The following is a 26,542-nucleotide window of genomic DNA, read 5'->3' on the forward strand; positions in this document are numbered from 1 at the left end:
GGGGATGGCCCCTTCCTGTTCTAACATGACTGTGCACCGGTGCACAAAGCAAGGTCCATAAAGACATGGATGAGAGAGTTTGGTGTGAATAAACTTGACTGGCCTGCACAGAGTCCTGACCTCAACCCGATAGAACACCTTTGGGATGAATTAGAGCGGAGACTGAGAGCCAGGCCTTCTCCTCCAACATCAGTGTGTGACCTCACAAATGCACTTCTGGAAGAATGGTCAAAAATTCCCATTAACACACTCCTAAACCTTGTGGAAAGCCTTCCCAGAAGAGTTGAAGCTGTTATAGCTGCAAAGGGTGGACCGACATCATATTAAACCCTATGGATTAAGAATGGGATGTCACTTAAGTTCATATGCGAGTCAAGGCATAAGGTGATACTTTTGGCAATATACAGACCCTTTCCAAAAAATTAGAATATCATGGAAAAGTTTATTTATTTCCATAATTCCATTCAAAAAGTTAAACTTTCATAGATTATAGATTCAGGGCCCACAATTTAAACGATTTCAAGTATTTATTTGTTTATTTGTACATAGTTTGGGCTTCCAGCTCATAAAACCCACGAAAACAGGAATTCAAAAAATTAGAATACTGTGAAGAAATCACCATTTACTTCTCAGTTTTTGCAGAAAAAAAAAAAAGAAATTAGGATCACATCAAATCAATCAAAATATGGTACTTTCAAAACGATATGTCAATCTTCAATACTTGGTTGGGAATCCCTTTGCCTTAATCACTGCCTCGATGCGCCGTGGCATTGAGGCAATCAGCCTGTGGCATTGCCTGGGAGTTATGGAAGCCCAGATTTCCTTGATGCTTGCTGTCAGCTCTTCTTTGTTTTTAGGTCTGGTGCCCCTCATTTTCCTCTTGATAATACCCCATAGATTCTCAATGAGGTTTAGGTCCGGCGAGTTGGCTGGCCAGTCAAGCACTGTGATGGCATGGGCATCAAACCAGGTTTTGGTGCTTCTGGTGGTATGGGCAGGGGCCAGGTCCTGCTGGAAGATGAAATCTGCATCTCCATACAGATCCTCAGCAGAAGGAATCATGAAGTCCTCTAAAACATTCTGGTAGACTGTTGTTGTGACCTTGGATTTAAGAAAGCAGAGTTTACCAACACCTGCACCGGACATTGCACCCCAAATCATGACTGACTGTGGATATTTCACACTGGACCTCAAGCAGCTTGGGTTCTGTTCCTCACCCGTCTTCCTCCAAACCCTTGGACCTTGATTCCCGAATGAAAGGCACACTTTACTTTCATCGGAAAAGAGGACCTTGGACCACTGGACAACAGTCCAGTCCTTCTTCTCCTTGGCCCAGTTGAGACGCTTCCTATGTTGGCTCAGGCTCAGAAGTGGCTTGACCCGAGGAACCCGACAGTTGTAGCCCATCTCCCGGATGCGTCTGAATGTGGTGGTTTTTGAACCTGTGACTCCCGCCTCATTCCACTCTTTCTGGATCTCTGCCAGATTCTTGAATCTTCTCTGTTTGATAATCCACTGAGCCCACAGTCATCTCTTCTGCTGGTGCATCTTCTCCTGCCACAACTTCTCCTTTGCCCTTCCACTAGACTTTCCATTGATATGCTTGGACACAGCACTCTGTGAACAGCCAGCCTCCTTAGCTATGAACTTTTGTGGCTTACCCATCCTATGGAGGGTATCAATGATGGTCTTCTGGACAGTTGTCAAGTCTGCAGTCTTCTCCATATTGAACCGAACTGAGACAATTGAACCAAAGTGAAGCAATTTAATGACACCTGGGGAAACCTGTGCAGGTGCTTTGACCTTAGTAGATGATTAGTGTGTGACACTCAGTTTAAAACATTCTTGCCCTGCAAAATTTGGGCTGATTTCTTCACAGTATTCTAATTTTTTTGAATTCCTGTTTTCGTGGGTTTTATGAGCTGGAAGCCCAAATTATGTACGAATAAACAAATAAATACTTGAAATCGTTTAAATTGTGGGCCCTGAATCTATAACCTATGAAAGTTTTACTTTTTGAATGGAACTATGGAAATAAATAAACTTTTCCATGATATTCTAATTTTTTGGAAAGGGTCTGTCGTGTAGTTCTCAGAGTGCCTGTGACTTATCCCACATGTTCTGGTCATGCCCCAAATTGTCCAACTTCTGGCAGCCATTTTACAACAGTCTCAGAAGTTTTGGGGTTGAAAATCTGTCCGTCCCCTCATATTGCTATTTTCGGTAGACCTCCAGATCAAATCAAGCGACAGTGCCCCAAATCAGTGTTAACGCTTTACCTCCCTGATTGCCCGTTGGAAAATTGTACTTCTATGTTCCTCTGATAGATGTTATTCTCACTGTAAGTCACTGATCAATTATGTTAACCAGCTTTCTCCTGGGGAAGTGTCACTGTAGTGGTCTGTTTAGTACATGTCAGCCTTGAGTACTTTCCTCACTGTCTGCCCGCACACAAATGTATAGCAGGTACACTTGCGCTTTAACCCCCGTGACTTCTGTTGGTTAACGATTTTCAGCATACTGGCAGAATGTCCTAGGTGTCAGCAACCACCAGCCTCTCTCTTAAACAATGGATCAGTCCTTTTTTATTTGATTTTTTATTTCTTTATTTATTTGTCTTTTATGTAGCCAGATGTCATGTTGTACATCTGGCTACTCTGGGTTCACGGGGATGCTGTGGAGATGGATGGGGGAGATGAGATGGGACTCTGTTATAGCAGATTATTTTAGGTTTTTTGTTCATTGTGAAAATGGAAAATGAAAACATTTACTGTATTTGGAGTGTGCGTTGACCACTTCGTTCAATAAAATGTATGAAAAAAAAGAGGCTTGTACATGCCTGTCTTATTGAAAGACAAGAGACCAGTTATGAATGCATCAGTAGCTTTCATACAGTTTAAGCAGGATTACGAGCATCACTGCCTGTTTAGTAAAACTGATGGCTAAAATTCCACTAACAAAGCTGTTAGTTGGACAAAAAAAGGATTTGAAACCGTTTGTGTCAACTACTAGCTGGATGCAATGATGTGGCTACATTTCATACGTGGCCAACCTAACACAGTTTAGAGAAACGGGATATTCATGGATTGAATGGTTGAGTCGCACAGTTGTAGACAGCAGTGGCAGACAGTTTCAGTGCACTGTGTAAAAGGTTCAGCTATAACTTGTAACAGCTGTAAATGACTAGCTGTGGTTAAACTTGAAGCCACCTGCTTCACATGTGCAGCTTGACTACCCACCACACTGGCACGATTACATTTAACTGTGGAATGACCTACTTCACAGGACTCCATATTCTACACACTGAGTAATCACGTGTTACAGAAAAAAACCTTTATTTTTAAACCTCGGCCCTATATTCGCATGTTGTTTATTATTTAATTTTACCAAAAGGTCTGGAATCAGTCCAGTAGATCACCTCATCTGGCAGCTGCTACACGGCTGCAATTGCTGCAATGTCATCCTTTGGGGCAACTCCAACTGTGTCTGACGACATAATGGAAATGTTCAGACAGAGATCCTTTATGTAACCAAAACATAACCTTGATAGTTGGAGGTGCCCCAAAGGGTTACCTTGCAACTGTTTCGTGGTTGCCAGATGAGGTGATCTACTGGACCAATTCCAAAACTTTTGGTTGATATGAATCATTTACACACCAAAACATGTTAATACATGACCCTGATTTAAAAATATTGGAATTCCCCTTTGAATACTTTCTACTGCTGCACCATCAGTGGCACCCAGCTCGAAAACGTCATATTAACTTGAAAATTGCATGGAATTCAACAAACTAAATAACCAAAGGAATGTAAAATTCTACATCTACAAATATACTGTATGTATAACTATATTGAAATACAAAACCAGACAAATAATATTGTATTCTGGAGGTAACAATATAACAAATTTCACGACACCACGATAAAAAAATGACAACCTATTGTGTGGTTATTTTGCTTGTGAATCTCATGGATCCAACAAGGGAAATCAGCATAAATGCATTCTGCTATCGATGCCTGTCACTGTATTGTTCTGTTTGAACAGCAGAGGGTGCAGTCATACTGCTTAAGAAGTCAGCCTCAATTCCCCAGTAACCTGCCCAGCTTCGCCTCTGATTGGTTGGCTTCATTGGTTTTGTTCTCAATGCTTGACTCTTGGCATTGAGACGCACAGCTGCTGGCTCCTGTTAGCTCACACAGATGCGTGTTAATGTCTGCTTTTGGTGTGGCTTGAGCTGTAGTAACACTCTTCACACCAACACACCGATCTCATTCACCAGAGCTTCTTTTTCTGCAAGAGTGTCTCTAGGCTCATTTGGTGGAGCAAGCAGGCCAGCTATCTACGGGGCAGGCTGCTACCGGGCTGCCTTGCTGCTGCTCAGCCACCCGGCCTGTCTGCTTCACCCAACGAGTCCAAAGACACTGCAGCTGTGACAGCCAGACAGTGTGTTTACAGCTGGAAACTACGGCTCACGATCTGCTGTATCAGCTCTGCTGTGGGCTGTTTGTTATAACAAACCAACCACGATAAAAAAAACACAAATCAAAAAAATGAACACCCTACTGAATATATAGGTAGAAAATGATAACGTGTCAGTTACGCTGACAGATTTTTGTGACTCTAGTAGTCCGCTTGACAATGAGAGGGAGGGAGATCACTGGGATCCGTGTCCTCCCGTGTCACACCCCCCCTAGGTGCCCTCGTAATCCTGTACAATCACAGAGAGGGAGGGATTGCTTACTGGTTGCTGTATTGTTTAGTCATTGTGCAAAGTCTGATCATTCATTGCAAAGACAATTTATTGCTATGTTTTATACAAGTGTTGGTCATGGCCGGCTCATTTTACTATAGAAGGAAAGCAGAAGTACCGCAAGTAAGAAGTAAAAACAAACTGTATATGAATAATAAATGTTGTACACATCACATGTATTATAAGGACATTGTTCAAGTCATCTTTTTCTATTTTTTTAAATATCATAATAAATATATACTATAATACATAATACATAATAATACACGTTACAATCAATGGATGAATTCAGTAACCATGGCAATGTGTGTTGTTCTTAACTGCAACGAAGCATTTGATTTCACCACCTCTCTGATTTACGACTCTAAGTGACTCATTGGCATTGTTGTATTTTTAGCCTGTCTTAAGTGCTGCTCAAAGTGCTGATCAAGATAAGATAACTATCTTGATCAGAGTTGTTACATATTCTCACACGGGCTCACCAGCATTGACATGTAGCGTGTGTGATGTGCTGAACTCTGAGAAAAATTGCAGCATTTTTAAAATGGTACTTTACCACTCACAGTTATTTTAAATTTGAGTGGTTGCTTTTGTCATAATTTTTTCAGGTCCGTGCCCACCAGCTTGTGCTCCCGCTCTGTGATGTTGTCATCAAGGCTGTGGCTGACTATGTCCGCAACTTCCCAGACATCGCCAACCTGGAGGCTATCGCGAAGGACATCTTCAAGCATTCACAGGTATGAACTGGCTTTTTAAAATTCCGCTGCAGAAGATTTTCAGAACTGATAATAAATTGAATATATATATTATATTGGAGTGGCAGTAAAACAACAAATGTTGTCACAATAAATGTCCACCTCGATACAATATCTTTAAAAAAATATCAATCTTTGATACAATGTTAGATACCATAGGGGAAATTGACAGAACATTGACATTTAGACTAAAAGCCTAATCTAAAAACAAATCTATGGTTAGACAGCAAATTGATTATCATTTATTTACAGACCTTTGCAAAAAATAAGATATAGAATTTTCTTGATAATTCAGTGAATATTATGACCTTAATTTTTAGCCACTGCCAAGCTAGCTATCTAAAGCTATAGCTACAGATTTATTTTCCTTATCATAGCATACACATAAAAATAGTTACAATACAGTACATCATGTATATACAATGACTGTGCACTGAAATAGAAAGAATAATGGCTCAGAAAGTAAAGAACCATCAGACATAAAGGTCGTTCTACTGGCATGTACAGTTGTGGTCAAAAGTTTACATACACATGTAAAGAACATGTATATCATGGCAGTTTTCAGTTCCAGTGATTTCTACAGCTCTCATTTTTCTGTGATGGAATGAGTGGAACACATACTGCTTCAAAACATCACAAAGTTTGTTTCAGTAATTCATTTATTATAGATCTTCTGAAAATATGGCCAGATCTGCTGGGTCAAAAATATAGATACAGTAATTCTAGTATTTGGTTAAATGTCCCTTGGCCATTTTCACCTGGATTAGGTGCTTTTGATAGCCACCCAAAGCTTCTGACAGACCTCTGACAAAATCGGTGAAGTTCAACACTGGTAGGCTGAATCTGGAAGTAGGTCATTCCACAGTGGCTTTCCGGAAGAGACTTGTTTCGTCAGCCCAGTCCACATGTTCTTGATGGGGTTCAAGTCAGGACTTGGGAAGACTATTTCAAAACCTCAACTCTAGCCTGCTTTAGCCATTCCTTTACTACTTTTGATGTATATTTGGGATAATTGTCCTGTTGGAACACCTAACTGAACCAGTCTTCTGGCTGATTATTTCAGGTTTTCCTGAAGAATTTGGAGATAATCCTCCTTCATTATTCCATTTACTTTCTTTAGACCACCAGATCCACTGGCAGCAAAACAGCCCCACAGCATAATACTACCACCACCATGTTTGACTGGTGTTCTTGGGGTGAAAGGCCTCACCTTCTCGTCTCCAAACATATTGCTGGACATTGTGGCCAAACAACAGCATTTTTGTTTCATCTGACCTCAGAGTTTTCCTCCGGAAGATTTTTTCCTTGACCATGTGATCAGCAAACCTAGAGCTAGTGTGCATGACTAGCATGTCACAGCATACACAGTGCAAAAGGTGGTCTGTGGAAAACGGTCAAAAGTGTTGCTTCACTTTATAAATGAAAAACACAGCAAGGCAAAGTGCAAAGCATGTGGGAAGTTCATTAGCTGCAAGTCAGGTTGTACGTACAAAACATTTAAGGCAGCATGGCATCGATGTGAACGAGTGTACCATGTTTCATGTCTTGCGGTCTCCAAGCCCGAGTGCGTCAGCCTCAGCCAGCGCTGGCACATTGCAAGCATCTCTATCCATGCATCTTTAACATTCCCCGTCCCTCTGTTTTTATGTTTTGACTTTATTTAGTTGCAGTTGGTTGTTGTGCACTGCCACTGAATACACTTTAGTTCCAGCATTTTGAGTGGGGGTCTTCTTTTATAATGTTGCCTGTCAACCACAATGCGTCACTGCTGCTTCACAGTGTAACATGTAGTACAGTTATTGCATGTCGGTCAAGGCTCAATTCCCCTTTGGTTCAATAAGTGCAGTTTGATATTCACTTTAATGTGTGTGTGGATCATACATTTTTTTATTTACTTTGTGAATGTTCAGTTAACGCATAAAAGAATAAAGATATTTTTGTAAACATTTGCTGAGTCTAGTGGGTGTATCAAACAAGTTATGTTAAAATGGGCCCAGAAAAGTCACCAGCTGTTATAAATCAGAATCAAGTTAAGAGACCATGCTACAAAGAAAGTTTGATTAGCACAACTTTCTTTAATCACCAAAATTGATTGTCCAAGTTACTGTCTGTATTTTTTAGTCAGCAGATTTGATTTGAAGCAAACTTCGTGAATGTATTTTGTGACAAAGTAGTATGTGTTCCTTTCCTTAAAAGTGTATGTAAACTTTTCACAATGACTGTACTAGGTCATTTAAACTTGCTGCAACTATGCGTTTCAGGAAGCTTTGTTTGAAGATGATTACTATCTGGGCACACACAGGAGCTCTCGTGTAATGTTAACAACAGGGCAATCTGAGCTTGTGTTGCAGTATTAAGTTACACAAAGAGCGAATCAACTTCAAATGAGTTTTTCTCTGGAATCTCCCTTAAAACTTCAACATTGCACCAGCTTGCTATAGTTGACACTAGAGCCACATTAGCCCATGGGTGTGCTAATGCTAAATTCAACAGGTTAACCTGCAGAATAAACAGTAATTTACCTTACCTTGCACATTGACGTTTTCCTTGCTTATGCCGACTTCAGTAACACAGCTGTTACTCGATGTAACTATGTATCTATGAGTACGTGTTTAGTTCCCTAGTTGCATGTCATCGCAGCCACAGTAAAGAACATTAATTGTAACACGCCAAAACAATTATGACGATATTGCAAAATTCTTGATGGTGGTATACCGCCCAGCCCCACCTGGAATGAGAAAAGACGCTGCATTTTATGAAACCTGTAGTTGACTCCATAAACTAAAGAGGAACCAAAAATAGCCATTCTGCCCATAGGTATTCGTTGTTAACTGAGAAGTTGAAAATAATTCCCCTTTTTATTCTGTGACTGCTCTATGTGCATTAATGTTATTTCATGTTTTTTTTTGTCGTTTTTTTTCCAGTCGCGCACTGATGACAAAGTCATCCGCTTCGAGAAGGCAGTGGAGTATTACTTAGTGGCCAGCAAACCCCCTCACTTCCCTCCCCACTTGGGTGGGTTTCTGTATAATTGAACTGTGTGGTCTTGAATATTATTGGTGGTGTTCATCTGCAGCTTTAGTTTGTAGATGTAGATGGATGATGTCAAAATTGGTCTCCGTCGGCTGATCTAAAATGTTAGAGATGAGAAACAAAGACAGATTGAGAAATTTCAGATCCCTTCTCCTTTAATGGGCACAGGTGCCCCCCTTTCTTTCGAATATACAGTGTTTTATGTCCGAAAGTGCCTTCAGACTACTAGCCATGCAGTGTCATTACGTGTCATTAATTTAGTTATGATTGTATCTAGTGCCAGCGATCTTTTTAATGTTGTTAACATCTTTTGCTGCCATGACGAGGCAAAATATGTGAATGTGAGAGAAATGTCTGCACATTTCAATCAAACTGTTTTGTCATTACAAGGAGGAGCAGAAACACCACATGTAGCTGGTGAAGCAGTTGAATGTTAAATGCCTTGCACATATTTTGGAGCTGTCACATATACCACTTTCCTTAAAGTGAACACATTCCAGTCAGCGGCCCAAACCTTAGCCCACCTTATTTTGGGGAAACTAGCTAGCTAACTAATGAATTTTAGCTCTGTGCTGCTGAAAGTTGAAGTTTGATTGGTATTGTGGTTGGAAGTGGTTGGTTTATGCCTATGAAAGCACATTTCATGGTTTGTTTTACAGGAAGGGAACATGACTAGATTTTGATATAAGAATACAAAGAACTTGATTTTTAAAAAAACTTTTTGGCATATATTGTTAAATATATACAATATGACCAGGATTGTAATCTAAAAGATTTAAATTAAGGAAATTAAGGAATTTTTTAACGCTTTCAGGTTAACGCTGAAGTGTCCTAGTTGTCACTGATAACTCTGTGCAGCAGGTCCAGGCTCTCCTTGGTCTATGGGCTAAAATGTTTTGGGTTTCTTTTTCACAGTGAGACCAAATCACATGGGTGTGCCTGCTGCAGTGCCATCTCCAAAAATGTTCAATATTCCTCAGGTGTCGCTGCCTGTAAAACCTGGGGTGAGTTTGAAATCCACTGCACTCTACAGTGAAATACTGCATCTGGTTCAGCTTCATTCAAGTTTTCCCTTACTGTCTCCAGGTCCAGCATGCTTATCCAGAGGCTGTGGTGGAGCACAGCCTGGCTCTGGACTGTGTGGAGAGAGGCCCCCCAGAGCAGAACAACTTCAGCAACATTCCTCATGAAGGGAAGCACACACCGCTGTATGAGAGGTCCTCTCCTATCAACCCGGCCAGGTTGGCAGCCCAGACCACACAGAGGCTGCTTTCTTGAATGCCTCCTTCACATCCTCCTCCTCTGAAAATGAAGAGCGCTCAGGCACTACTGCCAAGTGAGTACTCTGTCACTGTCTCTTAATGAAGAAACTCCTTAGCTGTTGCAGATTTTGTCATGTTGACAGGAACACTGACATATGTGCATCAAAATTGTGCACAGTGAAGACTTACTGTGCAACAATACTGTGCAAAAGTTTTAGGCAGGTGTGAAAAAATGCTGCAAACTAAGAATGCTTTCAAAAATATAAAAAATACTTGTTTATTTTCATCAATTAACAAAATGAAAAGTGAGTGAACAAAAGAAAAATCTAGGATTATAGTCAGGTGTATGATCAACCAATTATACCAAACAGGTGCTAATGATCATCTATTTCACATGTAGGTTGAAACACAGTCATTAACTGAAAAAGAAACAGCTGTGTAGGAGGCTTAAAACTGGGTGAGGAACAGCCAAACTCTGCTACCAAGGTGAGGTTGTGGAATACAGTTTCATGTCACAGGCCATACACCAATGGCAAGACTGAGCAGAGCAACAAGACACAAGGTAGTTATACTGCATCAGCAAAGTCTCTCCCAGACAAAGATTTCAAAGCCGACTGGGGTTTCGAGTGCTGTTCAAGCTCTTTTGAAGAAGCACAAAGAAACGGGCAACGTTGAGGATCATAGACGCAGTGGTTGGCCAAGGAAATTTAGTGCTGCAGATGAAACAGTGAAAAACACATCAAGCTTATTTCCCTTTGTAATCGGTCCAGCAGTGCCATCAGCTCAGAACTGGCAGAAACCAGTGGGACCCAGGTACATCCATCTACTGTCCGGAGAAGTCTGGCCAGAAGTGGTCTTCATGGAAGAGTTGCAGCCAACTCTGGGGTGCAGAGAAATGGCAGCAGGTGCTCTGGACTGATGAGTCAAAATTTGAAATATTTGGCTGTAGCAGAAGGCAGTTTGTTCGCCGAAGGGCCGGAGAGCGGTACAATAATGAGTGTCTGCAGGCAACAGTGAAGCATGGTGGAGGTTCCAAGTTTGGGGCTGCATTAATGCAAATGGAGTTGGAGATTTGGTGGATTAATGGTGTCCTTAATGCTGGGAAATACAGGCAGATACTTATCCACCATGCAATACCATCAGGAAGGTGTATGATTGGCCCCAAATTTATTCTGCAGCAGGACAACGAACCCAAACATACAGCCAATGTTATTAAGAACTATCTTCAGCGTAAAGAAGAACAAGAAGTTCTGGAAGTGATGGTATGGCCCCCACAGAGGCCTGATCTCAACATCATTGAGTCTGTCTGGGATTACAGGATTTGAAGAAGCCTACATCCACAGAAGACCTGTGGATGTTTGGAACAACCTACCAGCCGAGTTCCTTAAAAAAACTGTGTGCAAGTGTACCTAGAAGACTTGATGCTGTTTTGAAGGCAAAGGGTGGTCACACCAAATACTGATTTGATTTAGATTTCTCTTCTGTTCATTCACTGCATATTGTTAATTGTTGAAAATAAACTATTAACACTTCCATTTTTGAAAGCATTCTTAGTTAACAGTATTTTTTCACACATGCCTAAAACTTTTGCACAGTACTGTATATTATACAATTGCTCAAAAAATGAAGGAAACACTTTATGACAGTATAGCACAAGTCAGTTAAACTCAAGGATATCAATCTTTCCATTTAGGAAGCTCAAGTGATTGTGAGTCAATTTCACCTGCTTTGGTGCAAATGAATGTGACAACAGATGCAATGGAGAGGCAAAAGCAAGACAACCTCCTAAAAGGGAATGGTTTTGGATGTGGTGGCCACAGACAGTTGCTCTCTCTTTATCCTTCCTGACTGATTCTTCTCTAGTTTTGTGTTCTGCTAGTGTCCCTGTCACTACTGGTAGCATGAGGAGGTACCTGCAGCCCAATCAGCTTGCACAGGGAGTCCAGCTCCTCCAGGATGGCACATCCATTTGTGTAGTTGCAAGAAGGTTTGCTGTGCCTCCCAGCACAGTCTCAAAGGCATGTAGGAGGTACTAGAAGACAGGCCATTACTCAAGGAGAGCTGGACAGGGCCGTAGAAGTACTGGTATATGCTCCTTTTGCAGGGAGGAACAGGAGGAGCACTGCCACAGCTCTACAGAATGACCTCCAGCAGGCTACTGGTGTGAATATTTCTGACCAAACTGTTAGAAACAGACTCCATGAGGGTGGCATGACTGCCCGACATCTAGTGGGACCTTTGCACACAGCCCAGCACCATGCAGGTCAATTGCCATTAGAGAGGGAATACTAGAATTGGCAGGTCCGCCATTGGCTCCCTGTTCTCTTCACAGATGAGAGCAGGTTCACACTGAGCACATGACAGGCGACTCATCAGGAGCATGCCCAAATGTTGTCGGGAGTGCATACAGGCACGTGGGGGCCATACACATGCTGAGTCACACTATGAGTTGCTGTGATAAAATTCATGCAAGTTGGATCAGCCTATGATTTCACTTTTTTTACTTTGATTTTCAGTGTGATTTTGAATCCAGACCTCAATGGGTTAATTATTTTGGTTTCCATTGACCATTGTTACGTCATTTTGTTCTCAACAAGTATATACAATGTACATCAGTCAAGATTTTCAATTTGAATAATTCATTCATCAAGATCTGATGTGTGATTAAAGTGTTCCCTTAATTTTTTTGAGCAGTGTATATATTGCTGCAAGAATATTTTTGTAGGCCAACCCAGAGGTTAGCATCACCTTGGTTGGTGTGACAAAAAGCCTATGGGATTTTTCAGTTGGATTATTGCAGAAAAAAAGCTCTCTGGCAAACACAAGTTTATGATATTTGCACGTGTTGCTCAGAAAGATGATCCTCACAAACACCACTTTTGAGACTATTGAAGCGGAAATGTTATTGTCAGAAAAATGTTAATATTAGGCTGTAAACAAACTGCATCCCGGTCGCATGACTTCAACGTCACACCACTAAGCGTCTTACTGTACTATACACACTATACTATACTACTACTACTATAAATTAAGCAATCTACAAGTTGTAAAGTTAGAGCTTGAATTTTTTACAACTAAAGTCAATCTGTAAAGACAGACTAGTGATGAGATGAGTCTCTGTGTTCGGCGTGATGATGTTAAATGTTCCTGATCAACTTCTGTAGTGTCATTTAACCAATTGTTAGCAAGCAATTTTTTTATGACTCTTAAAAGCCTATAAAATTCATGAGTTGGGTATTACTGATGTATTTTATGTCACAGAACAAAACATGCAAATCTCTTAAGCATGTGTTAACCACACAGAGCTTATTTTAACCATTTAACCAAAAACCCATTCATAAAACCTATTGACTAAGAGACGAGGGAACCAGAAGTGCAAAAATCCTAACTAATTTCCAGGTTTTAGGACTCATTCCTGCAGCACTCTATGCACCATGAAGCCATGGAGTCCCTGTTGTTATGCTGTGCATGTCAAACTCCAACACAGACAGCAGAGACTCATCATAGTGCCCCTTGCGCACAATAGGCCGGCCTCCAAGATGAAGAAAACAATCAGTTTGTGTAGAATACCTATTGTGTTTGTATCAACATGTATCAATCAAATGTTGTTTATTTCACAGATTAGCGTTTGCTCGTGAGAACACATGACTGCATTTGCTGTAACTTTACTGTTAGTTATTTTTCCCTTCTGCAAAAATTATTAATTATTATTATCATGTTAGTGTTGACATTTATTATAATCGTTGAGTTGACATATTCAGATAAGCGCAAACTTCCTCATTTATATGCTTAATGCTTTACATGTGTGTGAATTGTACTGGATATGATGCGTCAGTAGCAAGAAAATATACAACTTTACTGTGTGTGTGAGTGCAAAATAAAAATGTTAAAGTTATAAGGAGTCCTCTCTTCTCCGCTTATATGCTTTATTCGCAGTTGTGTTAATTGACCTTTATTTGACTGCATCCATAGTGCAAAATAATACAGGTTATCCGAAATGCTGCCCTCTCCACTTCTCCTCATTGCATTGCACACCTCTAACAATGTTGGACTCATGATGGACAGTTAAGAAACAGTATCAAAATCGATTCAGCAGAACCAGAGACATTATCTTTCATCATCAGATATATTATCTTTAACCCACATTCTTCTTCCTTCTGGCAACAATTATGAAATAAGAGGACTGATGAGCTTTCAGAGACTGTCAAATTACTGTTGATACAAGCAAGTGGCACTGTGCTCAAATCAAATCAAATCAAATCAAATTTTATTTGTATAGCCCAAATTCACAAATCACAGTTTGCCTCAGAGGGCTTTACAATCTGTACAGAGACGACACCCTCTGTCCTTCGACCCTCGATTCGAGTGAGGAAAAACTTGCCCCAAAAAAGGCCCTTTTAACAGGGAAAAAATGCGGAAGAAACCTCAGGGAGAGCCACAGAGGAGGGATCCCTCTCCCAGGACGGACAGACGTGCAATAGATGTCGCATGTACAGAGCAGATCAACGAGATCACAATGTATTCAATTATAAGCGATGGTTGACAGGAGTGAAAGTACACAAAGATGTATTACAGCAATAATGATGAAATGCACATGGAAATGTGATTACTAGTGATAACAGTAGTAATGATCAATGGCAAGGATGGTATGTAGCAATGCAGTACGATAATAGTAGTGGAACGTATGTAACAGAGATGTGACTAATATTAGCGACAGTAGTGGTGGGTGTCAGGCAGGGTCATGGCAGTAGGTGCATCCACGATCAGGCAGGGCCATAGCAGTAGGCGCATCCACGATCAGGCAGGGCCATAGCAGTGGGCGCATCCACGATCAGGCAGGGCCATAGCAGTGGGCGCATCCACGATCCACGACCAATTGGCTCATTGTTCAGTTACATTCATTGTCAGCCAAAGGTGATAAGTGGTTTATTTTAACTCTGCTAAAATTGAATCTTACTGTTTGTTTGCTGTTGATTTCAGTCATGTTGGTAACCATAAGCGGGGGTGGGAGAAAAACGGACATACTCCACATTCTGAATCCACAGCAGAGGGAGACCTGGGGTACCAAACAAAGGTGAGTGAAACATCAGGAACACATTAGACGCGATGAGCCATCTCACCAGGTAACTAAAGTGAAACATCTGTGTGTTGCCAGGCTGACCTGTGTGTGACCTTAGTGAGCCCAGGGTCCCAGTACCGTTTTTTACAACCTGGACCTTATTTCTAGCAAACTATATGGTCATTTACTCACCCAGATAACTTTGGTGTCATTTGAAGTCGTTCGGACGAAATTAGATCCAGCGTAGCGCCGATATATCCATATAATGCGGGTAACGGGGCATCAACACACAGCCTCTATAATGCATTATCTGCCACGAAACTAGTTAATTTCACCAATATTTTGTTACGATATGCTAGTGCTATTCCCCTCTGAGTCCGGGCCCGTCCGTTATCAACATCCGGGGTCAAACTAGCAGTAGCAGCTACAGGTAAACAAGCTGGGCTGTCGCGGGTGCGTGCGCAGCTCAGAGACGACATCTTCCAGGTCAGAGGTAGTAGGGCAACCTACAGACCCCGGATGTTGACAACAGACGAGCCCGGACTCAAAGGGGAATAGCACTAGCATATCGTAACAAAATATTGGTGAAATGAACTAGTTTCGTGGTAGATAATGCGTTATATAGAGGCTGTGTGTCGATGCCCCGTTACTCGCATTATATGGATATATCGGCGCTACACTGGATCTAATTTTGTCCGAACGACGCCGAATGACACCAAAGTTATCTGGGTGAGTACATGACCATATATTTTGCTGGAAATAAGGTCCAGATTGTAAAAAACGGTAGTTATCCTTTAATGGTGTTACTTCCACTGGGTGACATTACAGAAATCATTTTCTGCCACCGGAGTTTAAAAGAACAGTATTTTGCATAGTATGTATAAGATGTGGGACTACTATACACTAGACATCATCAAACAATGAGATTGAATAGGGCTGACTAAGATATGTCACAAAGCTTAGTTAGGTCACTATTTAAAGTTGCATATATTATATTATGCTGGCCATTATTAGGTCATCATCAGTAACTAGTGCTGGGCGGTATGACCAAAAATGTATATCATGGTATTTTTCAAAATTCTAACGGTTTCACGGTATATGATGGTATTTTTTTTTTCATGTATAATCAGGTGTTCACAGCATTTTCTACTGGTTGAGAGAGGAATTACTGCAGTAGACTGACTTAGGAAGGTCTATTTTACTGTCATGATGAGTGAATATTGTAGAATAATTCCACACTACTAGTAATGCAGGTTTGCATGGCCCCAGAAAATGATGCTGTTTACAAAGAAGAGCCACTCATGATTCTAATGAAGTGAGGAATCAGAATGCAAAGACAACTGCAGTCAAAATACAGAACATTTACTGTGCAAATTTCACAAACATCTTTTATAAAACCAATACAAAAAGTAGTGCAACTTGCAATAATTATACTTTTGCTTCAAGTTCAAGCCCAGGTACACTACACAGTATTCAAGTAAATCTAAAAAGGAAATCTAAGACAAGTGTGACTTAGTGAAGAGGCCACGGCTCCAAAGGAGGCGTGACGGTACACGTCATGATGATGACATATGTGTTTTTTCAAGGTGTTTCCCCGGTGTCCTGTTAATCTAAACATGTACCTGCTGACTGTTTATAATCATATGGATGCTGTTATAATGTGCTGTGATTGGGATCCTGACCCACCAAACACCCTGGAAAATGACAAAGTTACGTTTTTCTCTTAATTACATAATTAGCCTACATAATCGCCATCAGTAAACGAGACACTGTCTGACTCTTTCACTCGCGGAGAGGGAGGCTGTTTATGGGGTAAAGATAACTGAAGTCTCGGTCGGGAGAGCTGGCCATTGTGGTGATTTTTTTACCGCGACAAACAGTTGGTGAGTTAAAGTTTTTGCCGGGGACAGATGCTCTTTTTCGGGCAGAAATAGTCGGTCGGACAGACACTTCTCCACGAATATCTGCAGTATTTTTTTCCTCATATAAGTTGCCAAAGACAGGACCAGTTTCTACGTTACTGTTGTTTGGTCATGTAACGTTGCTTTGTGGGACATTTATCTATATTTTGTTGAGTGAAGGACCTGTTTAGTTATCAGACAGTGAACACTCGTTCGGTTCGCCAATACTGCGCCTCTGATACTACCTCCGGAGGCGAATCAGAGGTGAAGCGAAATTTCACCCCTCGCCGCATCTGAGACTTTCACACAAAGGAGGATGCGGAGAATTGGCCCAGGATCCCCGCATACAAACGGCAGTGTGAATGGGGCTAATGTCTATCCTATCCATCTTCACCGTAAGGTAGCACCAGAGCACTACTGTTTACCCTCACCACGCAGTCGCACCATGCGTGTTTACAAGCGCAACATTTAAAAGGGTCCACTCTGAAACAGTGTCACGCGGCGCACAGCGTAGTGTTCCGGACGTTGTGTAATCAAATACACCGTATGGGGGTACATTAAAAATTCATATCATAACGAAAAAGTACAAATATCCACTTGTGTGAAGAATTCAACTGACTCTGTTAATCGAGACACAAAGGAGAATCAATTGGTCCATGATGGAGTTGCTAAACTGGTCACTGAATGCAATCGACAGAGTGTTCTCAACAAGGTGTACTGGTTCTGGTGAGCCTACATGCCCGGACGGGACCTTCATGGCCGGCTACACAATGGATGGATGGGGAAAATGGAGAGTCGTGTGCCTTGCCGCAATGGATATAGAGGACGTTGAGGACGTGTACATATTCACGTTCATGACAATCGGAATGCTCTCCCTGGGATACGGAATGTTCATGCAACTTCGGAAGCTGAGAAAGATCGCTGCCGAGCAGACCAGTGTGAGGGCTGACAACGCCAAAACTCGGAGTGCTGTGGTGGAGATGCGATCTGGCATCTCCACAATTTGCGAGTACATGGGAAAGATGCGAGCAGACGTGGCTTCTAATCGAGAGGTCTTGGTGAAGCTAAGCGCGGCGAAAGCTCCAGAAGAGATGGATGAATAAAGACGGCAATACTGGCTCTCACACCATCCCAGTTAACAACCAAATAACTGAAACTAACCTATATCGATTGGACCACCTTATGACCGTGTTACACTCCAGGCAACAAGTAGAGACTGTTGTTCACTCATGATGGACCAATATAGACACTGTGCAGACACACACGTAGTCTGTTGACTGTCTAGAGCTGGACTGCAGCTCTGTTCACTGCATGCTGCTGTAACATGTACGTCAAAATACAAAAGAAATATAATTTGTGGAAATAATGTATTCTGTGGGTAATGGGGGCGGGACTAGATAAGCATCTGCTTCTCCCGCTTTCCCTTTCGGCCATGTGTACTACCTTGTTTTAACTAAGATGATGTGTGATGATGACTGTCTAATAACATGCCGAAATAAATAAATAAATAAAAATAAAATATACACCGGTATTCGCCCAGCACTATCAGTAACCACAGCGGACAGGAGAAAACTCCTTTTGAGAGTGAATATAAATAAGGCTGCTGGTCCAGATAATATACCTGGTTGTGTACTAAAAACATGTGCCGATCAGCTAGGTTATGTTATTACTGACATTTTTGGCATCTCACTCTCACAGGAGACTTTTTCCCTCCTGCCTCAAAACAGCAGCAGCAACTATGTCCCCATTCTTGATTGCTCCTGTGAAATCAAGAAAGTTTGGATCAAACACACACCCTTGGCTAAATGACCACACCAGACCCCTGAAACGTCTGTGCAGACAAATTGAATGTAAAACAAGCAAGATCAACCTACTTCTCTGCCATACCATCAAGTAACAATCATAACCCCAACATTTTATTTAATGTCATCTACTCAGTTTTTAATGGTCCATCCCACTCAGGTCCCATTGATGATAATAACTGGACAGAAGAAGCTAGAGCGCATGTGTTCCAATATTTCACCTGATCCATGTCTTACATGGCTGTCCTTACCCAGTTACTATTGACATGTCAGCACTCGGCAGAGATGTTCACCATTCATTTTTTGGAAGCCTAAGTCAAGTCTCAAGTCTCTGAGGGGCAAGTCCAAATCAAGTCTCAAGTCTTTTGTCACGAGTCCAAGTCAAGTCTCAAGTCTCTGGCCATCTAATCTATCCCTAACACTGTATTGTTAAATTTTATGAATTCAAAGCATGTCCTGTTGCTACCATCCATACAGTACAGTATCAAAATCAGATGTAGGATAATTTATGGGGTCTACTGCAATGCAATCTGAAGAAACACATATTAAGAACTCTGTTTCAATTTCATAACTGTATTTTTCAACATTTTGGTATCTGCTCAAAGGATACATGATGTTTGTCTGTGTTACTAACTGGCTGTAAAGCCCAACCTCATCAAAGTGTTCAAAGTGAGGGGAAAACATCTGTATTGAAAGTGAACACAATTTCATACCTGTATTTTTCAACATTTTGGTAAGTATTATGAAAATTTGCATGATAAAACTGACATATAGCTAGGATATAGCTCTAAACTAATACTGCAATGTTTCTATCATGATTTTTTTTTTTTTTTTCTGAAATAAAATGTGGGCAGCCAAGAGTGGATGTGAACTTGTGACAGGAAAAATATCACGTATGCTTTAATGGAGCTAGCTTAATTTTGTTTACATCCAGAACTTTCTGAACATTGGGTCTCCAACTTAGGGCATCGTATAGTCTAATCTTCTGCTACTTAACACATCCCTCTAGCCCTCGGACCTGGTCAAATATTAAGGTAAGTCTGTCACATCATATGGCCAACTATAAAGATGCAATCTGCCTGTTCCCAGCATTAGCACAACACTTTCTGATGGTTAGCTTGTTACCTGTGGCGATATATGCTAAGTTTAATGTCTCTTTCACATTAGTGACCGACCTGTCTGGGTGCATTTTGAGATGCCTGATGAAATTCGACGTTGCATCATTTATCCTGGTGCCACACACCTTGCATGTAGCTGTTCGCTTATTTCCACTGTGCACAAAGTTATTGTAACCAAAGGTATTGAAAAAAAGGCACAACTCCGAGAGGACTTGTTGTCGCCATGGTCAATGCATTTTCTGATCTGTAAGTGCGCATAGCGCATGCGTTACGTTGCACATTATGGCAAAGGGGACATGCAGCTCGTCACACGTTTCCCAAACGTATATGCACCAATAAAATGAAATAGAAATACATGAATAAATTTAGATTTACAAAGGCAATAATTGCATGAAATACAGGTTGTTCAGGAGTCTCGAAGCTCCAGTCCGAGTCAAGTCTGAAGTCTTTTGAGGTGGAGTCCCAAGTCAAGCCTGAAGTCACTGTTTGTGCGACTTAAGTGCGACCCGAGTCCAAGTCTCAGACTCGAGTCCCCATCTCTGGCACTCGGTTAAGTAATTTATTACATGAAATCCTCTACCTATGTTTTAGATATCATTCCAACCACGTTTTTAAAATAAGTTTTCCCCACTATCGCCCCTTTTACTTAATTGCTTATTAACAGTTCTTTAATCTCTGGCAACTTCCCAAACTATTTCAAACATGCAACTATTCAACCACTTGTGAAAAAAAAAATCATAATCTGGATCCCTAAATAACCATCGAGCAATTTCTAAATTGTCTTTTTTTATCCAAAGTATTAGTATCGGTCCTCTAAGATCGGTGAATGCATCTCTGCTGGATGTTCCAAAATTTCGGCTTGTAACTAGAGATGAATGGTCCTTTACACTAAGAGCCGTCAGACGGTGGAACTCTCTATTGAAATCAGGCAGGCTACATCATTATCAGCTTTTAAAATATTTTCTTAAATTCTTCATTTATAGGAAGGCATTTAAGAATTCTTAATAAGTTTTGGGCTTTATTATTATCAAATTGTCATTTTAATAACAAAATATAACTATTACGATGTTTCATAATTTTCTGTTGTTTTATCTGTATTTCTGTTGTTTTTATCTGCTGTTGACCCCCTCTTTTCTGTTTAGTACTTTGTAACCTTGTTTAGAAAAGTGCTTTACAAATAAAGTTTAAAAAAAAAAGATCAACCTTACCTAGATTATTTACCTACAGTAGACACATAAATCCTCCACATGTAAAATGTTTTCTGTTGGCCTGCAACGAAGAATAATTTTCCTTACAGACTAATCTGAATTATTTTCTCATGAAATGTTGGGACGCTGTGTAAAACAGATAAAACAGAATATGAGAATAAGCTTACCTTTTTTGACATATATTCAATTGAAAACGGTACAAAGACAAAATATTTAATGTTTTTGCCTCATCAGTAAGCACATTTTGTCCGCAAATGATAGCATTCTGTTTTTGTTGTGTTTATACTACAGTCAAATATTTTGGAATCAGGGTTGTACAACCAAGGGAGTAGGTTTGATTTTGAGATTGGTGGGGACACAAAAATGCTTTAATAAGTTTATTTGAAAACAGGGACAGTGCACATTGATAACATTACTGTAAATGCGCCAGAATTAGCCAAGAGGCTATTTTTCATCTGTAGTCCCTAGACAGATGTTAAAGTCACCCTAAAAACAGAACAGAACATGAAAAATAAGATTAAAATGACAAAGTTACTGGCCAAGGCAATCTGCAAAACATGCACAGCAGTTAACAACACTTCAAAAACATATATAACATCAATCAGAAAACATCATTCAAGACATCCCCAAAACATGCAGCACAAAAACCCATGACGCAAGACACATCACACCACTGCATGCATACACAATAAAAGCAAGACCACAATAAGACATGCATGCCGACACATGAAGGCAGACAGACAACAGCAAGATGGCTACAGGTTCAGTGCAGACGGACCGAGGACAGGAAGGTGTAATAAAGTGCTAGTGCTGACAGAGCTGAGCACCAATTAACCATCTCTTCAAATGAGCTCTGAATAAACTGTAGGTATTCAGGTCTCTAATAGTTGTTGGGATGGAATTCCATTGTAGTGCAGCTCTAACAGAGAATGCAGACTGACTAAAAGAACTTTTCCTAAGTGGAATAATACAGTCACCTCTTGTGCTCCAAGGCAGCACTCCTGAAAGTTGACGTTTTTTTGCATTAGCAATCATAATTTCACGTCATGCAGATGTTATAGGTTAAAGCACCTAATGAAAGACAAGGAGGCAACTTCGAAGAGTTCTCATCTTTACTCTTTAGTGCAGGGCTGTAGGGCTGTAGTGCAACTGTGCATCATACTGTCCATTAACACAGCCTACTGTCCATCAATTGTCCATCTATTGCCTGAGCAAAAAAGGCTTTTACTAAATATTAAGATTACTTAATATTAATTAATTATATTTTATAATTATAAAATCACATGATCATCTAGAATCTGAGGTTTTATTGTATTTCCACCACAAATTTTCTTTATTTTCGTTTTTAAACCGTTGCTCTCTTCTACACAAATACATGAAAATAAGAATTAAAAATAACTTTAAAAAAGTGTATCTCTTTGGCATTAAATATTCTCTTTTATTCAATAGCTGTATTGTTGAGCCTCTACCTATCCACCCTTGAAGTAACTTACACTTTGACTCCTAAAGAAGTCTCTTATATCCAGTTTTCTTTTCTTTGACATCCTTCAAATCCTATACAGCACACACGTACACGCACGCAAACAGACACAAACACAAATGTAAATGACACCACTGATATTAAAATCCATCTAGCTGACGTGACCCAGGAAGAACAAATGCCGAACATGTTGACAACTTACACTCGCAGTTGCAGATCATGCACTGCCTCTTGTCCGGTCCAACTAGCAGGTTGCAGGTAGTTTTTACAAGCAGAAGGAGTGACAGTGGGGACAGCCAATCACATGTAAGTTAGCGAGAACCCGGCAGCCGATCAGGGAGCGGTATTTAGTTTAGAGGCGGGACTTCTAGCAGAGACCGACATTTAACCCTTTGTGTGCCATAATCATTGACTAAACACTACGGACAGCGGTTGTATTGATAGTGACTACACAGTAGCGGCTGAATATTGGTAGGGACGTGTCCCTAGCGTCCCTACCCAATTCTACGCCCTTGTGTACAACACATCATCACAGTGTCACAAAACATCAGCATCACACGGTCTCCTGTGAGTAAAAGTTGAAATTCTCATAAACAACTCTTACTTGCCACTCCAAGGTAGAACCTGGGATGCATGATGAATACAAACTCTGATCTCGCTCCAATGTTACACAGATGCACATGTCATGGTCAAAGATTGGGCTGCTTCCAAAGGCAAGTCTCCCCACACTCCAGAGCTGGTGGAAGCTTTGCCCTTCAGGGAGTGGACCTGTCCCAACCTGAAGAAGCTGTGGCTGGGGAATGCTGTGGAGGACAAGAACCGCAGAATGAGAGCCTTCCTCGCCTGCATGCACTCTGACACTCCGGCTATGCTGAACCCTACCAATGTCCCCACGCCGCTCCTAGTGCTCTGTTGTGTGCTGCGGTGAGTAGACTGCTGGCATCAAGGATGAACTGTAAGCCTTTCACACAGATTATGTAGATGTCACTGTGTAGGTGAGAAGTGAATCCAGTGTGAAGTACAGTGGGAGTGAGCATTTGTTAAGACTAAGACTTTCATTGGATGTCATGAGTGTGTATGTAGCCTACGTGTACGTCTTAAGCCGTCATGTGTATTTTTTTTCTTTATTTTTATGTGTATTTATCGTCTATAAGGGCAGCTACTACTATGCACTATGCACTTTGAGTCCATGACAAATTTCCCCTAGGGGACAATAAAGTATATTCTATTCTATTCTATTCTATTCTATTCTATTCTAAGAGTTGATCAGTTTCTGGTATTTGTAACACTGTTAAAGGATAACTACCGTTTTTTACAACCTGGACCTTATTTTTAGCAAACTATATGGTCATTTACTCACCCAGATAACTTTGGTGTCATTTGGAGTCGTTCGGACGAAATTAGATCCAGCGTAGCGCCGATATATCCATATAATGCGAGTGACGGGGCATCGACACACAGCCTCTATATAACGTATTATCTGCCACAAAACTAGTTCATTTCACTAATGTTTTGTCATGATATGCTAGCGCCATTCCCCTCTGAGTCCGGGCTCGTCCGTTATCAACATCTGGGGTCAAACTAGCAGTAGCAGCTACAGGTAAACAAGCCGGGCTGTCGTGGGTGCGCGCGCAGCTCAGAGACGACATCCTCCAGGTCAGAGGTAGTAGGTCAACCTACAGACCCCGGATGTTGACAATAGACGAGCCCGGACTCAGAGGGGAAAAGCGCTAGCGTATCATAACAAAATATTGGTGAAATTAACTAGTTTTGTGGCAGATAATGCTCATAAAGGCTGCGCTTCGGTGCCCCGTCACTCGCATTATATGGATATATCGGCGCTCCACTGGATCTAATTTCGTCCGAACAACTTCAAATGACACCAGAGTTATCTGGGTGAGTAAATGACCATATATTTTGCTAGAAATAAGGTCCAGGTTGTAAAAAACGGTAGTTATCCTTTAACCTTCTGTGTTTTGCTTCAGGTTTATGTTACATTGGCCAGGATTAAGAATTTTGCGTCGTAACGAACTTGACGCTTTCCTAGCCCAAGCCCTTTCTCCTAAACTTTATGAGCCTGACCAGCTGCAGGAACTGAAGGTGATTTTGTAGTGTTCATGGTATGAGGAGTGTCGGAGAAACACACACAAGTCATGAATGTCTGAACAATGGTTTATGGCTGAATCCTGTTAGATTTCATGTTGCTTCTCCGGACACTCCCCATATTCTGCAGACCAAAGCAACCTGCTCGACAAAGCACTACTTTGTACAAACATGTTGTTCCTGAAGCCGTAGCTTTGCAGTAAAAGATTTATTTTTGTAGAGCTCTGAGTGATGTAGAGGGGTTCTCTTGTCATGTGTGGATGGTTCATCAATCCCATGTCTCTGACCGAGATGTAAAACGCTGCAGCCCTATTCTCATTGGGCCTTTGTTTATGTAAACCATCCACACGAGCTGTGCGCTTTGGTCCTTGTGGTCTGTCTGTGTGTAGCTCTGTCAGCCTGTCTGCTCTCTGCTGTGCCAGAACATCTAGGTCGTGTGTACTGGCTTTTTGTGTTGGCTGGATTAGGATGTGTACTGCTGTATTTTAGCAGCTGGGATTGAATGGGCTCCTTATGCTTGCTCTGTGCTGTGCTCTGCACTTCATTAATCTGAATGCACAGGGGGGCTTTTAGGGAAACATACTATCTTTATTTTCTTCTTGTGTGAATATTTTATAAGTGTGGATTTTTCTCCCCTACAGATGGACAACCTAGACCCTCGAGGAGTTCAACTGGCTGCTCTGTTCATGAGTGGAGTGGACATGGCTCTGTTTGCCAACGACGCGTGTGGACAGCCTATCCCCTGGGAGCACTGCTGTCCCTGGATGTACTTTGATGGCAAGTTGCTGCAGAGTAAACTCATGAGGGCCAACAGGGAGAAGGCACAGCAGGGCACTGAACATCGTCAGGGACCCCTTCCAACCTCTCCACACATTCTTTGAACTGCCCCCATCAGGAAAACAGTTCCGGAGTCTAAAAGGCCGAACAAACAGACTAATCAACAGCTTCCTTCCACAAGCTGTTAGATTGTTGAACTGCTGATCTGGAGCATGCGCACTACTGCACTTCATGAGCCTTAGTCATAGTTTTAGATTTAAATCATTATATAATATATTGTGTGTATTTATTGTGTTCGTGTTATGGGATCCCGGAGAAATGCAATCTCATTTTTGCTGCACTACTTTTGTAGATACAGATAAATGACAATAAAGCTTTGATTGATTGATTCATTGATTGATTGATTGATTGATTGATTGGTTAATTTGCACCAAAGCAGGTGAAATTGATCATAATCACTTGTGCTTCCTAAATGGACAGACTGATATCTCTGAAGTTTAACTGACTCAGTGTTATACTGTGACGATTAAGTGTTCCCTTAATTGTTTTGAGCATTGTAGAACCCTGTTCTATATTAAGTTTACAGTTGTGGTCAAAACTTTACATACACTTGTAAAGAAAATGTATGTTATGGTCTTCAGTTCCAATGATTTCTACAGCTCCCATTATTCTGTGATGGAATGAGAGGAACACATACTCCTTTGTCACAAAATACATTCATGAAGTTTGCTTCAATCAATTTTGGTGATTATAGAAAGTTGTGTAAATCAAATTTTCTTTGTAGCATGGCCTCTTACCTTCTTTTGAGTGATTCTGATTGATAATGGCTGTTGACTTTCCTTGGCCCATGTTAGTAGAGCTTGTTTGATACACCCACAAGACTCAGTCACAAACACTACGATGTTAAAGTCTAAAGAGCTCAGCATTGATCTGAAAGAGCACATTATTGATTTGAACAAGTCAGGAATGTCACTTGGAGCCATTTCAAAGGAGTTACAGGTCCCAAGGCTGCCGTGCAAGAAAGAAGCCCTTGCTCCAGACACGGCACCTTAAAACTCAACTAAAGTTTGCTGCTGATCACATGGACAAAGAAAAAGCCTTCTGGAGGAAAGTTCTGTGGTCAGATGAAACAAAAATTTAGTTGTTTGGCCACAATGACCAGCAATATGTTTGGAGGCCAGAAGATGAGGCCTTTCACCCCAAAAACACCATACCTACTGTCAAGCATGGTGGTGGAAGTATTATGCTGTGGGGCTTTTTTGCTGCCAGTGGATCTGGTGCTCTAGAGAAAGT

General features: G+C 41.1%; 1 protein-coding gene across 1 annotated transcript in view; it reads left to right on the forward strand.

Annotated features, from left to right (window-relative positions):
• LOC311253364 (constitutive coactivator of PPAR-gamma-like protein 1) overlaps window positions 1-25,638 on the forward strand; it is a 44,245-nt gene extending 18,607 nt beyond the window's left edge. Inside the window, 10 exon segments of the mRNA XM_084347277.1 lie at window positions 5,360-5,488; window positions 8,431-8,521; window positions 9,455-9,543; window positions 9,626-9,779; window positions 9,782-9,875; window positions 14,782-14,875; window positions 19,573-19,590; window positions 23,013-23,293; window positions 24,355-24,469; window positions 25,114-25,638. Of these exon segments, the coding sequence (XP_084203403.1) occupies window positions 5,360-5,488; window positions 8,431-8,521; window positions 9,455-9,543; window positions 9,626-9,779; window positions 9,782-9,875; window positions 14,782-14,875; window positions 19,573-19,590; window positions 23,013-23,293; window positions 24,355-24,469; window positions 25,114-25,353 (1,305 nt within the window). The 3' untranslated portion in view covers window positions 25,354-25,638.
• Window positions 25,639-26,542: the final 904 nt, after the last annotated feature.

The sequence above is a fragment of the Pagrus pagrus genome, assembly GCF_965226575.1.
Source record: "Pagrus pagrus genome assembly, chromosome: 3".
In the NCBI taxonomy this organism is placed as follows: Eukaryota; Metazoa; Chordata; class Actinopteri; order Spariformes; family Sparidae; genus Pagrus; species Pagrus pagrus.